At 37.3% G+C, this 14,624-nt stretch overlaps 1 protein-coding gene across 1 annotated transcript; it reads left to right on the top strand.

Annotated features, from left to right (window-relative positions):
• The first annotated feature begins 971 nt into the window (after nucleotides 1–971).
• LOC101721452 (olfactory receptor 11G2-like) lies at nucleotides 972–1,910 on the top strand. Its single transcript, XM_004865081.1, has one exon. It carries the CDS (start codon nucleotides 972–974, stop codon nucleotides 1,908–1,910), a length of 939 nt encoding a protein of 312 aa, XP_004865138.1.
• Nucleotides 1,911–14,624: the final 12,714 nt, after the last annotated feature.

Raw genomic sequence — 14,624 nt, forward strand, 5'->3', positions numbered from 1 at the left:
TCATCACGACAGGTACAATATGTAAGTAAATACTTAGAAGTAATGTTTGGGTGAAAAGCCAGTTCTAACAAACTAATGCATGTGATATTCTGAAATAGAGGAAACACAAATTTTGCAGATGGGACTGAAACCCTGTGGAAAATGGGAATGAAGAAGGTTTCAAAGAGGACATTTCTAAAGCACATATTATATTACTTAATTGAGACTAGCAATTGGTGAATTGATGGCCAGATATTTATTATCTCTTTCATTTTGCAGATGTGTGCTCCTAATTCAACAGTTCTGCCTCCACACATCAATAGATGAAATAATGAATTGAAGGTGTCAATTCAAAGCTTTTGAAACAAGTTTTCTGAGTCATAACTTCTCTGGCCCTTCTTACATTACATTACATCATCAATTCTCAAAAGATGGTGGTGGTGTTCTTACTAGAATAATCTGGAGAAGTGAGTTTTAAATAGAAAGTAGTTAATGAATGAACTAATTTTTTGGGGGGATGTACATTATTATTGTGACCTACTGTCTATAACAATGTACTTTAATAGGGAGAATTTACAGATCTTATGATTCTGACTTAAGAGTGTGAGTAATGAGATAATTCAAACAAAGCTCAAGGGCATAAGTACCTTCCTCAAGTTTGTTAATTGTCTTTAAGTTAAATAAAGGTGGCCAATTTAGATGTGATAATGATTTATTTCTATCGCTCTTTTACAGGCTAAAATTGGGAAAAAACTGCTTTGGAGGATATATTTAAAGCAAAATATCAAATTGTTTTCCTATTTGCTTTCCAACTGCGCTGTTTTGATAAAATTTCCCACATTGACTAAGTGTTAATATTCCATTTTATTTTATACTTGTAAAATACTGTGTTTCCAGTTAGGAAGCTGATGTTTTATGGAGAGCTAAATAGAACAGAAGACTCTTAAAACATAGTTCTAGTTATGTCTGTGCATATCACAGGTTAGAGAGACATGAATATTTCAGATAGGAATAATGCCACTATTTTCATTCATGAATTTATCCTCTTGGGTTTTCTGTGTAGCCAAGAAATAGAAATTCTCCTTTTTGTTTTTTTCTCTATCATCTACATCCTGACTTTGCTGGGCAATAGTGCTATTATCTATGCTGTGTGGTGGGACCAGCAACTCCATACTCCCATGTATACCTTATTGGCCAACTTCTCTTTTCTGGAGACCTGCTACATTAATTCCAATGTGCCCACTATGTTACTGAATTTTCTCTCCAAGACAAAGACCATCTCTTATAATGGCTGCATCCTACAGTTCTACATCTTTCTCTCCCTTGGTGCCACAGAACTTTTCTTTTTGGCCCTCATGGCATTTGATAGGTATGTTGCCATCTGCCATCCACTACACTATCCCATCATAATGACCAAAAAAGTCTGTGGAGCCCTTGTGTCTGCCTGTTGGGTGGGTGGCTTCCTGTGGTCAGTGACACCTGCCACTCTTATTTCTCAAGTTCCATTTTGTGATTCAAATGTCATTGATCACTACCTCTGTGATCTGGGGGCAATGCTGGCCATATCATGTGTACCAGTCCCCAAGACAACTCTGACTTGCAGTACTATCAGTGCTGTGATATTGCTAGTCACTTTGTTCTATATCCTTGTGTCCTACACCCTGGTCCTTCGAGCTGTGGTTCAGGTTCCTAAAGATTCAGGTAGGAAAAAAGCATTCTCCACATGTGCCTCCCACCTGGTAGTGGTGTCCCTGTTTTATGGCTCAGTCATGGTGATGTATTTAAGCCCTGGGGCAGCCAATCAGCCTGGCCAGCAGAAATTTGTGACTATGTTGTATTCAATTGCAACTCCACTTTTAAATCCTCTGATCTATAGCCTCAGGAATAAGGAGATGAAGACTGCCCTGAGAAAAGTCTTCTGTAAAGTTTAAAAATTATTCCCAGATGGGAGTCATCTTGACAAGATAGATTGTTTTGAATTTTAGTGTAAAGAAAAACAGAAAGTTATGCTTAAAAGGAAAAAAAGGTACTAGATTTAGAATACAAGCTTCCACAGAATTTTTTAAAATGGAATGCTAACATAGATTTGATTCTTGTTTTTCATCAAAACTTGCTTGCAAAGATTTTATTAAAGTCCGCAAGTGTATTTGTTGGTTTGCTTATGTTAATATTTTTAATAACAAGCAATAATTTGAAAGAAATAATATCCTTAATTCATCTTGGCAACAAATTTTATTGAAAATTGGATAAAAAGTTTACTATCCTTCAGATTAACACATGATGCTGTCTATACAATATTTCACTTCTATCTCAGAGTTTTGACAAACCTCTCAAGTCATGGAGATTTGCATTAGAGATTTGCAAATTATTTACCAAAAAATTCTAGGTGTGCTAAAGAATTAAATGTGCAAAACTCAATCACAAAAGAACCTTCAAGGGAAAAAATTTCTCCATTTAAGTGTGATGTTAAGAATTACAAGGCTGGGGATTTAGCTCAGTGATGTCACATCTGCCTTGCAAGCACAAGGTCCTGAGTTTGATCCCTGGTACCAAAAAAAGAATTACAAAGAAAAAGATCAGTAAGTACATCAACATTATAAGGATAAAAGTTCTTCAGTGATTAAAAAAGATAAAAGATTATTTCACAGAAACAATGCCACTAGTATAACATAGAAAGGGTTGATATCTACTCTATCATTGAGATAATGGCTTTCATCTGGGGTAAAGGAAATTCCAGTAAACAAGTAGCACTTGCTTTAAGCAATAAGAATTCAGGTGCTTTTCTGGTAGCAAAATTCTGTTATACTGATGTAGGGGGAATAGATGCAACTCCCAAACCTGCTAGATATCTGCAGTCTGAGTTCATGTTCTATAAAACTGAAGAATGAATTCGAGGAACAATGGAGGTTAACAGTAGGAAAAATTTATTGAGAGAAAGATAGCTTCTGTGTAAGAGAGACAGAAGGAGGACCAAAAAATGGGTTGCCTGCTCAACCAACTTCTCAGATGTGTTTTATGGGACAAAGCCAAGAGGTGAGGTGGGTTCAAGGTGGGACAAAACTATAGTCAACTAAGTAAGATCACAAGTACAGTTGCTTAGGTAATATTGATCCAATGAGAAATCACAAGGTGGACAAAACTATGAGCAACCAATAAGATTATGACAAGTCTAATCACTTAGATAATATTGATTAAATGGGGATCCAATAGGGAAACAAGTCTTACAGCAAGCAGTACAAGGAATGAGCAAGGATTTTGGGGGGTAAGGGGTGGGTCAGGGATCTTTTTTGGAAGATCTTTGTCCCCCACCCAGGTGATTGATACCTATTTAGAATATCAATCACTGCTATTCATCCTTAGAAGGAAGCATGTGGGTGTGGTAGTTTCTCTTTTTTTACAATGCTGCCTTTCAGTGAATGTGTCTTGATTGTCCTCCATGTTGGCTCTGCATGCACTGGTCCTGTCTAACTGCCTACAAGATAATCTAGTTAACTTATCTATCTACAATAATACCATCAAGACACCATGTATTTTACTCTTTAAAACAAAACTTTTTGGGTCTTCCATCTTTATTAATAACTATTGCATCTCCAAGCTTCATACATGCAAGACAAAAGAAACAGAAATATAGCTCTGTAGGGTCTGGTTACCTCCTACAGACTTGAACAACATCACAGGGCCAAAACTAGCTGCAGAGAATGCGCAAAAGAGTGTGGGAGCTTCTATCAAAAGGAAATGAGAAAGGAATTAGAAGAGGTGTTGAATGAATCTACTTAAATGTATCTCACACTGTTAAGGACTTATTTTCATCAAGAGAAGATATACATATCAAAATATGCTTTGACATGATTCTAACTTTGGGTTTCTTCCTGTTTAAATTGTAATATCTATATGTATCAGTTCCTGCTGATGAAGGTAATTATTACTGAAGTAAGCAAGTTAACTAGAACCCCCCCCCCCCCCCATAGCCTCTGCCTGAACTTTACCCTTTTTCCTCCCTGGATTGTTTGTTCAAAGTGGTAAATTAACCAGCACACAATTCCTCTTGTGGTTAAGAACAAAGGACAGGACATGTTATACTGCGGCCCTAACCATAAGATAGGAATTTCGTGCTGGATCCCAAAAATTGGATTTAAATCTAACTTGCAATCTGCTTCTGTACTCCTGTGCTTGCTCAAAGACGAGATCATGACATTCCATTGTGTGGTTTTTCCCTTTAAAAACTGGGTTTCCCCGCTTGCTTAGCACCAAGGAAAATAGGAGTAGGAGCTTGCCCTTGGGTCACCAACTAATTAAAGGACTTTTTAATTTGGACATTGTTCATGGCATGATCTTTTTCGCTGGGAGAGCTATAACAATTATATATCATAAGTGTCAGGTAAAAAAGCTGAAAACCAAGACCAGACCAGGCCACAACATGCCTTTATTGCAGGGATGATCTGCTGGGCTGTCTCTGAACAAAGGAGAAACAAAAGCAATATGGCTGAGACAGGGACTGCTTCTTACAGGAGCTGGGGTGGGGTTGAGTGAGGTAGTGGCTAGGGATTGGAGGAGCCTGGGATGTCACTAGCTGTTAGGAGGACAGCAAGTATTAGGTTACTGTTTTGGTGGGAATAGGGGCAAGTTGGGAAGAAGGTTGTCCTTTGGTGGGAGAAGCCATTTTGGGGTGGCTTTAGGTGGGGAGCAGGGCATTATGGGAGGAAGGCAGCAGCTATTGTACATAGCAGCCATTTTAGGGTGAGGAAAATCTATCAATAAGCATATACTAATAAAAAAGAAACTTAAAAAAATTAAAAACAGGCCCTCCCGCGCCTCTGCCTCCCCCCCCCCTCCTTCCTTACCCCTCCCTTTCCAGCTGCGGCCGCTGGGGTCCGGCTCTCGGTTATAAGATGGCGGTGCTGAGTGGCGGTAGCAGCGAGGAGCAGGGGCAGGCTCTGTTCAACCGGGACTGGAGTTCGAGGCTGGTGCCCGCACGACAGCCTCTTCGGCTGCAGACCCTGCCATTCCCGAGGAGGTATGGAATATCAAACAAATGATTAAGTTGACACAGGAACACATAGAGGCCCTGTTGTACACATTCGGTGGGGAGCATAATCCGCCATCAATATACCTGGAGATGAAGAAACAAAGGCACAGAAAGGTTTAATAATCATGTGGCTAAGATCACAGAGTGTAAATGGTATAGCCAGTAATTGAAGCAAGACATTTTGAATTCAGAGCCTGTGCTCTCAATCATGATGGCATTCTTATGATGCCTTGGCAGCTTTTCTGACCCTGAGTCAGTGTAGAGCCAAGACAATACTGAGGCATTTGAACAACTATGCAATGAAAAGAATACTCAAAGCTAGGTGGTGCTTTCTGTGGAATGCAGAGCAGTTCACTGTGTGTCTGTGTGTGTGTGTGTGTCTGTGTGTGTGTGTGTGTGTGTGTGTGCGTGCTGGCACTTGGTAAGATTTAATTGTATACTGTGAGATTGAGCTCAGTAAGAATAATTATGTATGGGGGGTTAATAGGATTGAATTTAGGGCCCTGTGGATGTCAGGCAAATGCTGTATTATTGAGCTACATCCCCAGCCCTTTTAAAAATTTTATTTTGACACAAAGTCTAAGTTGCCCAGACTGGCCCTGAACTTATGATCCTCCTGCCTCAGCCCCCCAAGTATCTGGGAATATAGGCATGTACCCATATCAGTAAGGATAAATTTAATGAACTAAACGATAAATAAAAGTCTTATTTAATTTTTTCCTTACATTAAAATTAAGTAGACCCTTGGATTTTTCTTTTCCTTTTTAATTGAAAAATAATTCAGATCAGACCAACTTTTTAAAAAGTGTATATACTCATCACCGCTATCTAACTCCAAAACATTTTCATTACCCCCCTTAAAACAAAATGTTTATCCATTAGCATTCATTTCTTCTAGTTCAGAGAAATGACTGATTTACTTTTCATCTCTATGAATTTGCCTGTGTAGATAGTTTTTATAAATGCATTTATCATGTACCGTGTGGCCTTTTGTGACTGACTGGCTGCTTTTACTTAGCATAATATTTTCAAAGTTTATCCATGTTGTAGTATGTATCAGTACTTCATTTTGCTTTATGGATAAATATTTCATCATGTGGATAACACATTTTATTTATCCATTTATCAACTGATGAATATTTGGGCCATTTATATCTTTTGGATATTATTAGTAATTCTACAGGGAAAATTCATATACAGGTTTTGTGTAGACATGTTTGTTGGGTCTCTTGGTTGTATGCCTAGGTACAGAATGGCAGACTCCTGTGGTAACACATTTTGAAGAACTGCTGAATCTTTGTACTCTTTTACATTCCCACCAGCAATGTATGAGGCACCTAGTTTCTTGATAGCTTCATCAACACTTGTTATTTTCCATTTTGTTTTGATTACAGCCATTCTAGTAGGAGTGTATTGGTATCTCAGTTTGGTTTTAGTTTGCAATTCCCTAATGATTAATGATACTAGGAAACCATGTAATTAGTCATTTGTGTATTTTTTTAAAAAATCATCTTTCAACACTTTTGCCTGTTTTAAAATCAGGATTTATATGCATTTCTGTTACTGAGTTGTAAGAGTTCATGTTTTCTTATAGTTTTATAGTTTTAGTTACTATATTTGAGTATATGCTTCATTTTGAGTAAATGTGAATATGATACTAGGTAATAGTTTAACTTCATTGTATTGCATGTGACTATCCAGTTATGTCAATATCATTTGTTGAAGAGACAATTTTTCTCCCCATTAACTTGTCTTGCATCATTGTTGAAAGTCAGTCGACTGTCTTGACTATTACAGCTATTAGTAAGTTTTGAAACAAGTATACGTGCTTCAACTTAATTCTTTTTGAAGATTGTTTTGTTTATAGGAAATGAAATCAAATTCTCATTATTTGCAGATGACATGATATTCTATATAGAAGAGCCCAAGAACTCCTCCAAAAGTCTTCTAGACTTAATAACCAAATTCAGTCAAGTAGCTGTTTACAAGGTCAACACACAAAAATCAATAGCTTTCCTCTACACCAATGACAGACTCACTGAGAGAGAAATAGGGCAAATAATTCCTTTCACAATAGAATCCAAAAAACTGAAATACCTAGGAATCAACCTAACAAAAGAAATCAAAGACCTCTACACTGAAAACTATGAAAAAAGAGATTGAAGATGATATCAGAAAATGGACAGACATCCCCTGCTCCTGGGTAGGAAGAATGAACATAGTGAAAATGGCCATACTTCCAAAACTGCTGCATAGATTCAATGCGATCCTAATTGAGATCCCAGCAGCATACTTCACAGACCTGGAGAAAATAATACAAAAATTCATTTGGAACAAGAAGAGACTCAGAATAGCAAAAGCAATACTAGGCAATAAAGACAAGGTAGGGAGTATGACAATCCCCAACTTGAAACTATACTGCAAAGCAACTGTGATAAAAGCAGCATAGGGCCAGGTATTTAGCTCAGTGGTTCTGCCGCCTGCCTCGCAAGCGCAAGATCCCAAGTTTGATCTCTGGTAAACTCCCACCCCCCTCCAAAAAAAAAAAAAGCATGGTACTGGCAAAGAAACAGACCTGAGGATCAGTGGAACAGATTAGAAGATGCAAAAACAACTCCAGACACACTCAGCCACCTTATCTTCAGCAAAGGAGCCAAACACCCTCACTGGAGGAAAGATAGCCTCTTTAATAAATGGTGCTGGAAAAATTGGGTTTCAGTTTGCCAAAGATTAAAACTAGACCTATATCTCTCACCATGCACTAAACTAAAATTGAAATGGATTAAAGATCTAAATATTAAAGTAGAAACACTGAACCAGTTGGAACAGAGGTTAGGTAGAACTCTGGAAGACATTGATGTAGGAAAAGATTTTATGAACAAAACCTCAGTTGAACTAGCATAAACAGTCAACAAGTGGGATCTCTTCTTATAAAAAAGCTTCTGCACAGCAAGAGAAACCACCAGCAGTGTGAACAGACAACCCACAATCTGGGAAAAAATCTTCACCTGCTCTTCCTCAGACAAAGGTCTACTATCTAGAATCTATAAAGATTTTAAAAAAAATCAGACCTCCCAAATTTAAAGACTCAATCCAAAAATGGGCATCTGAAATGAACAGACATTTCTCACACAAAGAAGAAGAAATAGCAAAATAACATATGAACAAATGTTCAACATCACTGATCGTTGGAGAGATGCATGTGAAAACAATGCTGAGATTCCACTTCACTCCAGAAAGAATGCCTGGTATTATGAAATCAATGAATAACAAATGCTGGCGGGGCTGTGGGGAAAGAGGAACCCTACTCCACTGCTGATGGGAGTGTAGACTGGTGCAACCGCTGTGGAAATCAGTATGGAGATACCTCAAAGAACTAGGACTGGAAGTCCCCATTTGACCCAGCTTTTCCCCTGCTGGGTATCTTCCCCAAAGAATTAAAAGAATCATACCACAGTGATATATGTGCACCCATGTTCATAGCAGCACAATTTGTGATAGCTAAAACTTGGAAACAACGCAATTGCCCATCAACTGGAGATTGGATGAAGAAAACGTGTTTTTTTTTAATAAAATGGAGTACTACTCAGCCATAAAGAACAAGAAACTAATGACATTTATAGCTAAATGGATGCACATTGAGGTGATACTCTTAAGTGAAATAAATAGGACACAAATGTAAATATGGAATAGTTCCTCTAGTGTGAGAAACTTAAAGTGTAAATAAGGACTAAAAGGTATAACAGATAATGTGAAATAGAAAGAAAAGGTGCAAAGGGGAAGGGGAAGTGGGAAGGGTAGGGGAAAAGAAAAAAGGAAATGCAATTAATATGAGAAAAAAAAAATGGAAACAAAGTCTTTGTAGATAGGAAGGGGTGGAGGGGTTGAAGGGAGGGCAGGGGAAGGGGGAAAAATAAGAACCAAGATGGATTATGTAAAGGTGCAAATTTCCAATGTGAATGTCATTATATTGTATACCTAAAATGTACCAATAAAATTAATAAAAAAATAAAAAACTCGGCATTTCCTGGGGTTTTATGTGAACCAAATGAAATTTCATGTAATACTATTTGAAAAAGGTAGGAACATTATTAATACCAGTTGTTTTTACTATTATCATATTAATGTCCTCCCTGCCCTCTTCTTTAGCAACACTGGTAGCTGTAATCTTGCCTGGGTATGCATTATTCTTTCCCTGATGGTATTGTAAATAGGTAGGTTAATTGGATATATTGTATACAGTTTGATAGGGCTGGCTGCAAGGAGCCAACATGGAGGACAATCAAGTCACATTCACTGAAGAACAGCATTGTAAAAGGTGAGAAACTACCACACCCACTCGGTTCCCCTAAGGATGAATAGCAGTGATTGATATTCTAAATAGGTATCAATCACCTGGGTGGGGGACAAAGATATTCCAAGAAAGATCCCTGACCCACCCCTTACCACCAAAAATCCTTGCGCATTCCTTGTACTGCTTGCTATATGACTTGTTTCCCCATTGGATCCCCATTTAATCAATATCACCTAAGTGACTAGACTTGTCATAATCTTATTGGTTGCTCATAGTTTTGTCCACCTTGTGATTTCTCATTGGATCAATATTACCTAGGCAACTCTACTTGTAACCTTACTATGTAACTATAGCTTTGTACCACCTTGAACTGCCTAACCTCGTGGCTTTGTCCCATAAAACACCTCTGAGAAGTTGGTTGAGTGGTCTACCCACTTTCCTGTTCCCCTTCTGTCTCTCTTACACAGTCGCTATCTTTTTCTCAATAAATTTTTCCTGTTCTTAACCTCCATTGTTCCTAGAATTCATTCTTTGATTTTAGAGAACACTAACTTGCACTTCAGATATCTAGCAGGTTTGGGAGTTTGCATCTATTCCCCCTATGTTAATAGCTATTATAGCTTTTCCTTAATAATGAAAGACACAGATGTCATGGGCTTCTGTTGAATCAGGAGTACTCCATTCTAGTTCCAGTGGTGCTGTGCTCCATGGTGTACCTGTGCTTTGCATTCTGATGCCAGAGAGAATAGTCTCAAGGAGGCAGCCAGCCTCTCCTTCAGAGGCCAGGGTTCCATCTCCTTGAGTTTCTCACACTGTGCTAGATGTGATTGCTAGAAAATGTATAATAATTTAGGGCTAAAATGAGAGAAAGGAGTCATTTTGAGTACTGAGAAGGAATGTAACATCATGTCCCCTGAGGTGTGCTAACTCTTGGTGGATGAACAGATTTAGTTAGAGGCTGTTCAGTGCTGCCTTCTCTTCAGCAATAACAGGATCTGGGGCTGGGAATGTAGCTCAGTGGTGCCATCCCTGTCTGGTAAGTGCAAGGTCCTGACTTTCTGAGTTTGATCCCTGGTACCACCCCCCCAAAAAAGGAAATAACAGAATCTGGCTGGATTTGCCTTAGATTAAAAAGCTCCTCCACTGTGAGCAGGAGTTTTATGTGTGGAGCAGAGCCATGCTCTGTCTCTAGGCTAAGGACATCCAAAGGTGAAAGCAGAGCTGTCCAGAAGAAACATTCAGGGAGCCATAAATGCAAGCAACACTTATCATTTAATCATTTCTAGATACTACAGAAATAAAAAAGAAACAAATTTGCATTTTCTAGTGGCTCAATATATTGAAAATAGCATTTCAACATGTAATCAACATACACTTATTACCAAGACATTTTTGCATTCATTTTTGTTTTCAGACTAAGTCTTGGAAACTTGATATGAAAACTTACGCTTAGAGCACTTAACGGTTTGGATGACATATTTTGAATTCTCATTAGCCACATATGCATAGTGGTTACTGTTTTAGGTAGTCCCATTCTGAGGTATCTCCTGTTATCCTTGTAATGGGAATGGGTGGGGATGGGATATGTTAGGCTTAGAATACTGAGAGCTTTCATCAGCAACCTAAGATAGATAAATTGTATTTCCTTTATCCTGTCTTTCTTTACCTCTATCTCCTTCCTTGAAAAAAGACTGAACTTTAAAAAATGGTCTTTAGAGAGGAAGGAGGGGTGAAAATCTGGAAGCAGCAAAAGAGACAGGAGAATCCTTTTCTACTTCCAATAGAATTAAATCAGGCCATCTTAAGAAGAGTGTCACACAGGATTAGTATTGATGATCTCTGCTGCAGACTGTGGGGCTGGAATGGTTGAGAGGGAGAGAAAAAGGAAATTTGTTGGGAACTGACAAAGCTCTCTAGCCTTCTCTTCAGTCTTGTTGATAGTGGGAAATAGACCAATAGATTTATGGTTATAAATACAGAACTCTGGGATAGGCAAAGCTACTTAAACAGTTATGTACTAAGAAGGATGATATTAATAATTCATAGATGTATAAGATATGATATTCTTTTTTTGAGTAATTTCTGATTTCTGAAAGTACAGGTGTGTTTACAATCTCAATTAAAGCAGGGCTAAGAGATAAAAAAGCATCAGTGCAATGGAGCTCAGAGGAGTGTTGTATGGAGAGTACAGGTTTGAGGAGAGTGGAAGTGAAATGTCAGAGAATATTTCATGGAGAAACCAATATTTGAGCTGAGTTTTGAATGATGAAGTTGTCTAATTAGAAGCAGGAGGGTATGGAAGATGATGTTACATGTATGTAGAGTAGCATACAGAACTGTCCAAATGTATAACTGAGTGTAGAACGAATAGGGTGGTCCCCAAAAGAGATGGAGTTAGAAATGCTGGAAATCAGATATGCTACCGAGGTAGACCTTGATCCTATAGGGGAGATGAAAATACTCAAGGATTAATGCAAAGAAATAGAATGATTAGATTTACATGTTTGAAAATTTGCTATGCTTATGATTTTGTGTTGCTTAATTGCTTGATGCCACAATTTTTTTCCTTAAATTCTTTTATTGGTACATTTTAGGTGTACAATACATTTACATTTGTCATTGGGTGCTTGTACCTGTCCATGATGTATCTTGGTTATTTTTCCCCATTATCTGTGCGCCCACCACCCCCTCCACCGTTCCCTATTTCATAGACTTTGTTTCCATTTTTTTTCTTTTCTCATAATTTTTCCTTTCCCCTTCCCTTCCCACCACATTTACCTCTTTGGACCTTTCCTTCCTATTTCAAATTGTCAATTATTCATTTTAATCATTTTAATCCTTATTTACACTTTCAGTTTCTTACACTAGAGAAACTATTCGGTATTTACACATGTATGTCTTAATTATTTCACATAAGAGTATGGCCTCAATATGCATCCATTTAGCTATTTTTGACACAGGGTCTTGTTATGTAGTTCAGGCTGGTCTTGAACTCACTATGTAGCCCAAGCAAGCCTTGAACTTGTTCGATCCTCCTGTCTCAGCCTCCCAAGTGCTGGGATTACAGGCATGCACCATCACACCCAGCTTGATGCCACAATTTAGCTCATTTTCTCCTCCAATGCATTGTAAGCTGTCCAAATAACTTTAAGGAGCAATTGAGTTAAAATTAATTGTATTGTTGGAATCTTCTGAGAATTTCACAGTTCCCTTAGACAAACTGGCAGTGTCTCAAAGTCTTAACAAAGGCATGGTGGGACGTCCGTTTACATCAATGTCAACAGATTTTAAGATTGATTAATGCCCTACTGTTTCAACTGGGTTGACATTCAATTAAAATGATACTTTATTTTGAACAGTATTTGCCCAGATTGAAGCTCTGGGCCTTTTATGCATCTTGGATTCCAAATAGTTGAGTAGTCCTTGGGCTTCTACCAGATATTTGGCATCTGAATACAATTTAAAAAGTAACAGTAGTAATGGCAATAATAATAACTCCCTTCTTCAAGCCCTGTGATAGCACATTTCCTTGGGGGATTGTTTTTCTATTGTTTTTAAAATTATGACAAAGTCTGTATTAAATATTGTATGCTTTTATGAGACAGAGGTAAATTGTGGAGTGTATAATTAAATGGTCAGAATGTTTTGTAGTAGAATACAGAGCCTATCTCAAGAAATATGAACATAAAAATTCCCCAACAAATATGTTTCAAGTAAGGAAGAATCAAAATTTGGCAAAATAGTCAATAAATCTTTCTGGGATCTGGATGTTAAAACTTTGGGAATAGTCTTGACAGAACATTCAAAAAGGAGTGTTCAGAAGCAGGTTCTATGCAGTATTTACCTTTATTCAGGTCTTCTTGGCTACAGGAAATTTATTCATATTTTAGTTAATTAGATACAAAAATGAATTTTTTTATATACCAGGGATCGAACTTGGGACCTTGTGCTTGTGAGGCAGGCACCAGAACCACTGAGCTAAATTCTCTGCAAGGTACAAAAATCAGAGTTCATGGTTTTGAAAGATTCCTAAGTCAAATGGATAAAAGAAAAGTACCTTTCCATGAAAGTTTAAAATATTATGGTAAACTTATACATATACTTGTTTTATATTCTTTTAAGAAATATCTAACTGCTTAGATGAAGAAAAAAGGGATTTAAAAGGACATTGAAAGGGCCGGGGATTTAGCTCAGTGATTTCCCCGCCTGCTGTGCAGGCACGAGGACCCGAGTTCGATCCCCGGTACCAAAAAAAAACCAAAACATTGAAAGCTATGTTGTTAGTTTGCTCACCATATTTTTAACTTTTCTACTGGATATGTGATTTAGTTTTTTTACCAATACTTTTAACTTTTCTACTGGTTATATTGTACCTCCTTAATATCTTGAAGTTAGGCATGATCAAGAATACACCTAAGTTTCTAGTAACGTGAATAAATGTAACATGTGTGATTTCCAGAAGGGAGTTTTAAGAGCCAGTGGTAGATTTGCCTAAGAAGGATGAAGAAATTTACTAGCAAGGACAGAAAATGAAGGCATTACAGGCAGAAAGACCAGCATGAGCAAAAGCCATCGAAATTAAGAATTGATCTTATAACTTCAGAATAACTGAAAAAGATCAGTAAAATAGTCTTTTCAGGAGTACATTTTCTATTAATCTTTATAACTAAATTCTATAACACCTAAGGAAGTGATCTATCACTCAGAGAAAATTATAAACATTTAACATTTAAAGTTTAATTATGACTTGTATTTCCTATCACTAGTTTTAACAAAAATTTTACTCTACTTATGCTTTCCAGATTTTAAGATCTTTTGATTTTGGTCTGGACCCAACTTTCTCTCATCAGGCTGCTATTAACTGAATGCTGTTGGTATGACTGTTCTTGCTATTTTTTTTCTTTCCTATTGCTATGGCTATTTGATTTAAGGTCTTCAGGTATCTGCAAACCTTTGCATTAAAGGAGACCTCAAAGGCTTTCATAGCCTCTTGTAGTTTGTTATTTCTTCTCTACAGGTTTTTGCTCAAGCTAGAAAAATTATGCTTGCTATGAATACAGATAGTCACAATATCTTATTTTTTAAAGCAGTGGATATCCAAGTAAGACCTAATGACAATCTATTGGTAAATTTATTCAACGATATCCACTTTCTTTTCTCTCCTGGTGAATGCTCAGTCTCCATAAAAATTATTTTCTTAATTTGTTACTGTTATTTTAGAATAACAACTTTTAAAGGAATAAGCCACCAAATTACATCTTAATGTAGTCATTTATAGATTGTTCTCTTTACATCAAAATGTAAATAGTGGGTGCAAATGATCCC

This window comes from Heterocephalus glaber, unplaced genomic scaffold (assembly GCF_053883595.1).
Source record: "Heterocephalus glaber isolate CG9 unplaced genomic scaffold, H.glaber_assembly_v1.0 deba00001662, whole genome shotgun sequence".
Classification (NCBI taxonomy): domain Eukaryota; kingdom Metazoa; phylum Chordata; class Mammalia; order Rodentia; family Bathyergidae; genus Heterocephalus; species Heterocephalus glaber.

Coding starts and splice junctions, on each gene's coding strand:
- LOC101721452 (XM_004865081.1), top strand. CDS start 972: ATGAATATTTCAGATAGGAATAATGCCACTATTTTCATTCATGAATTT.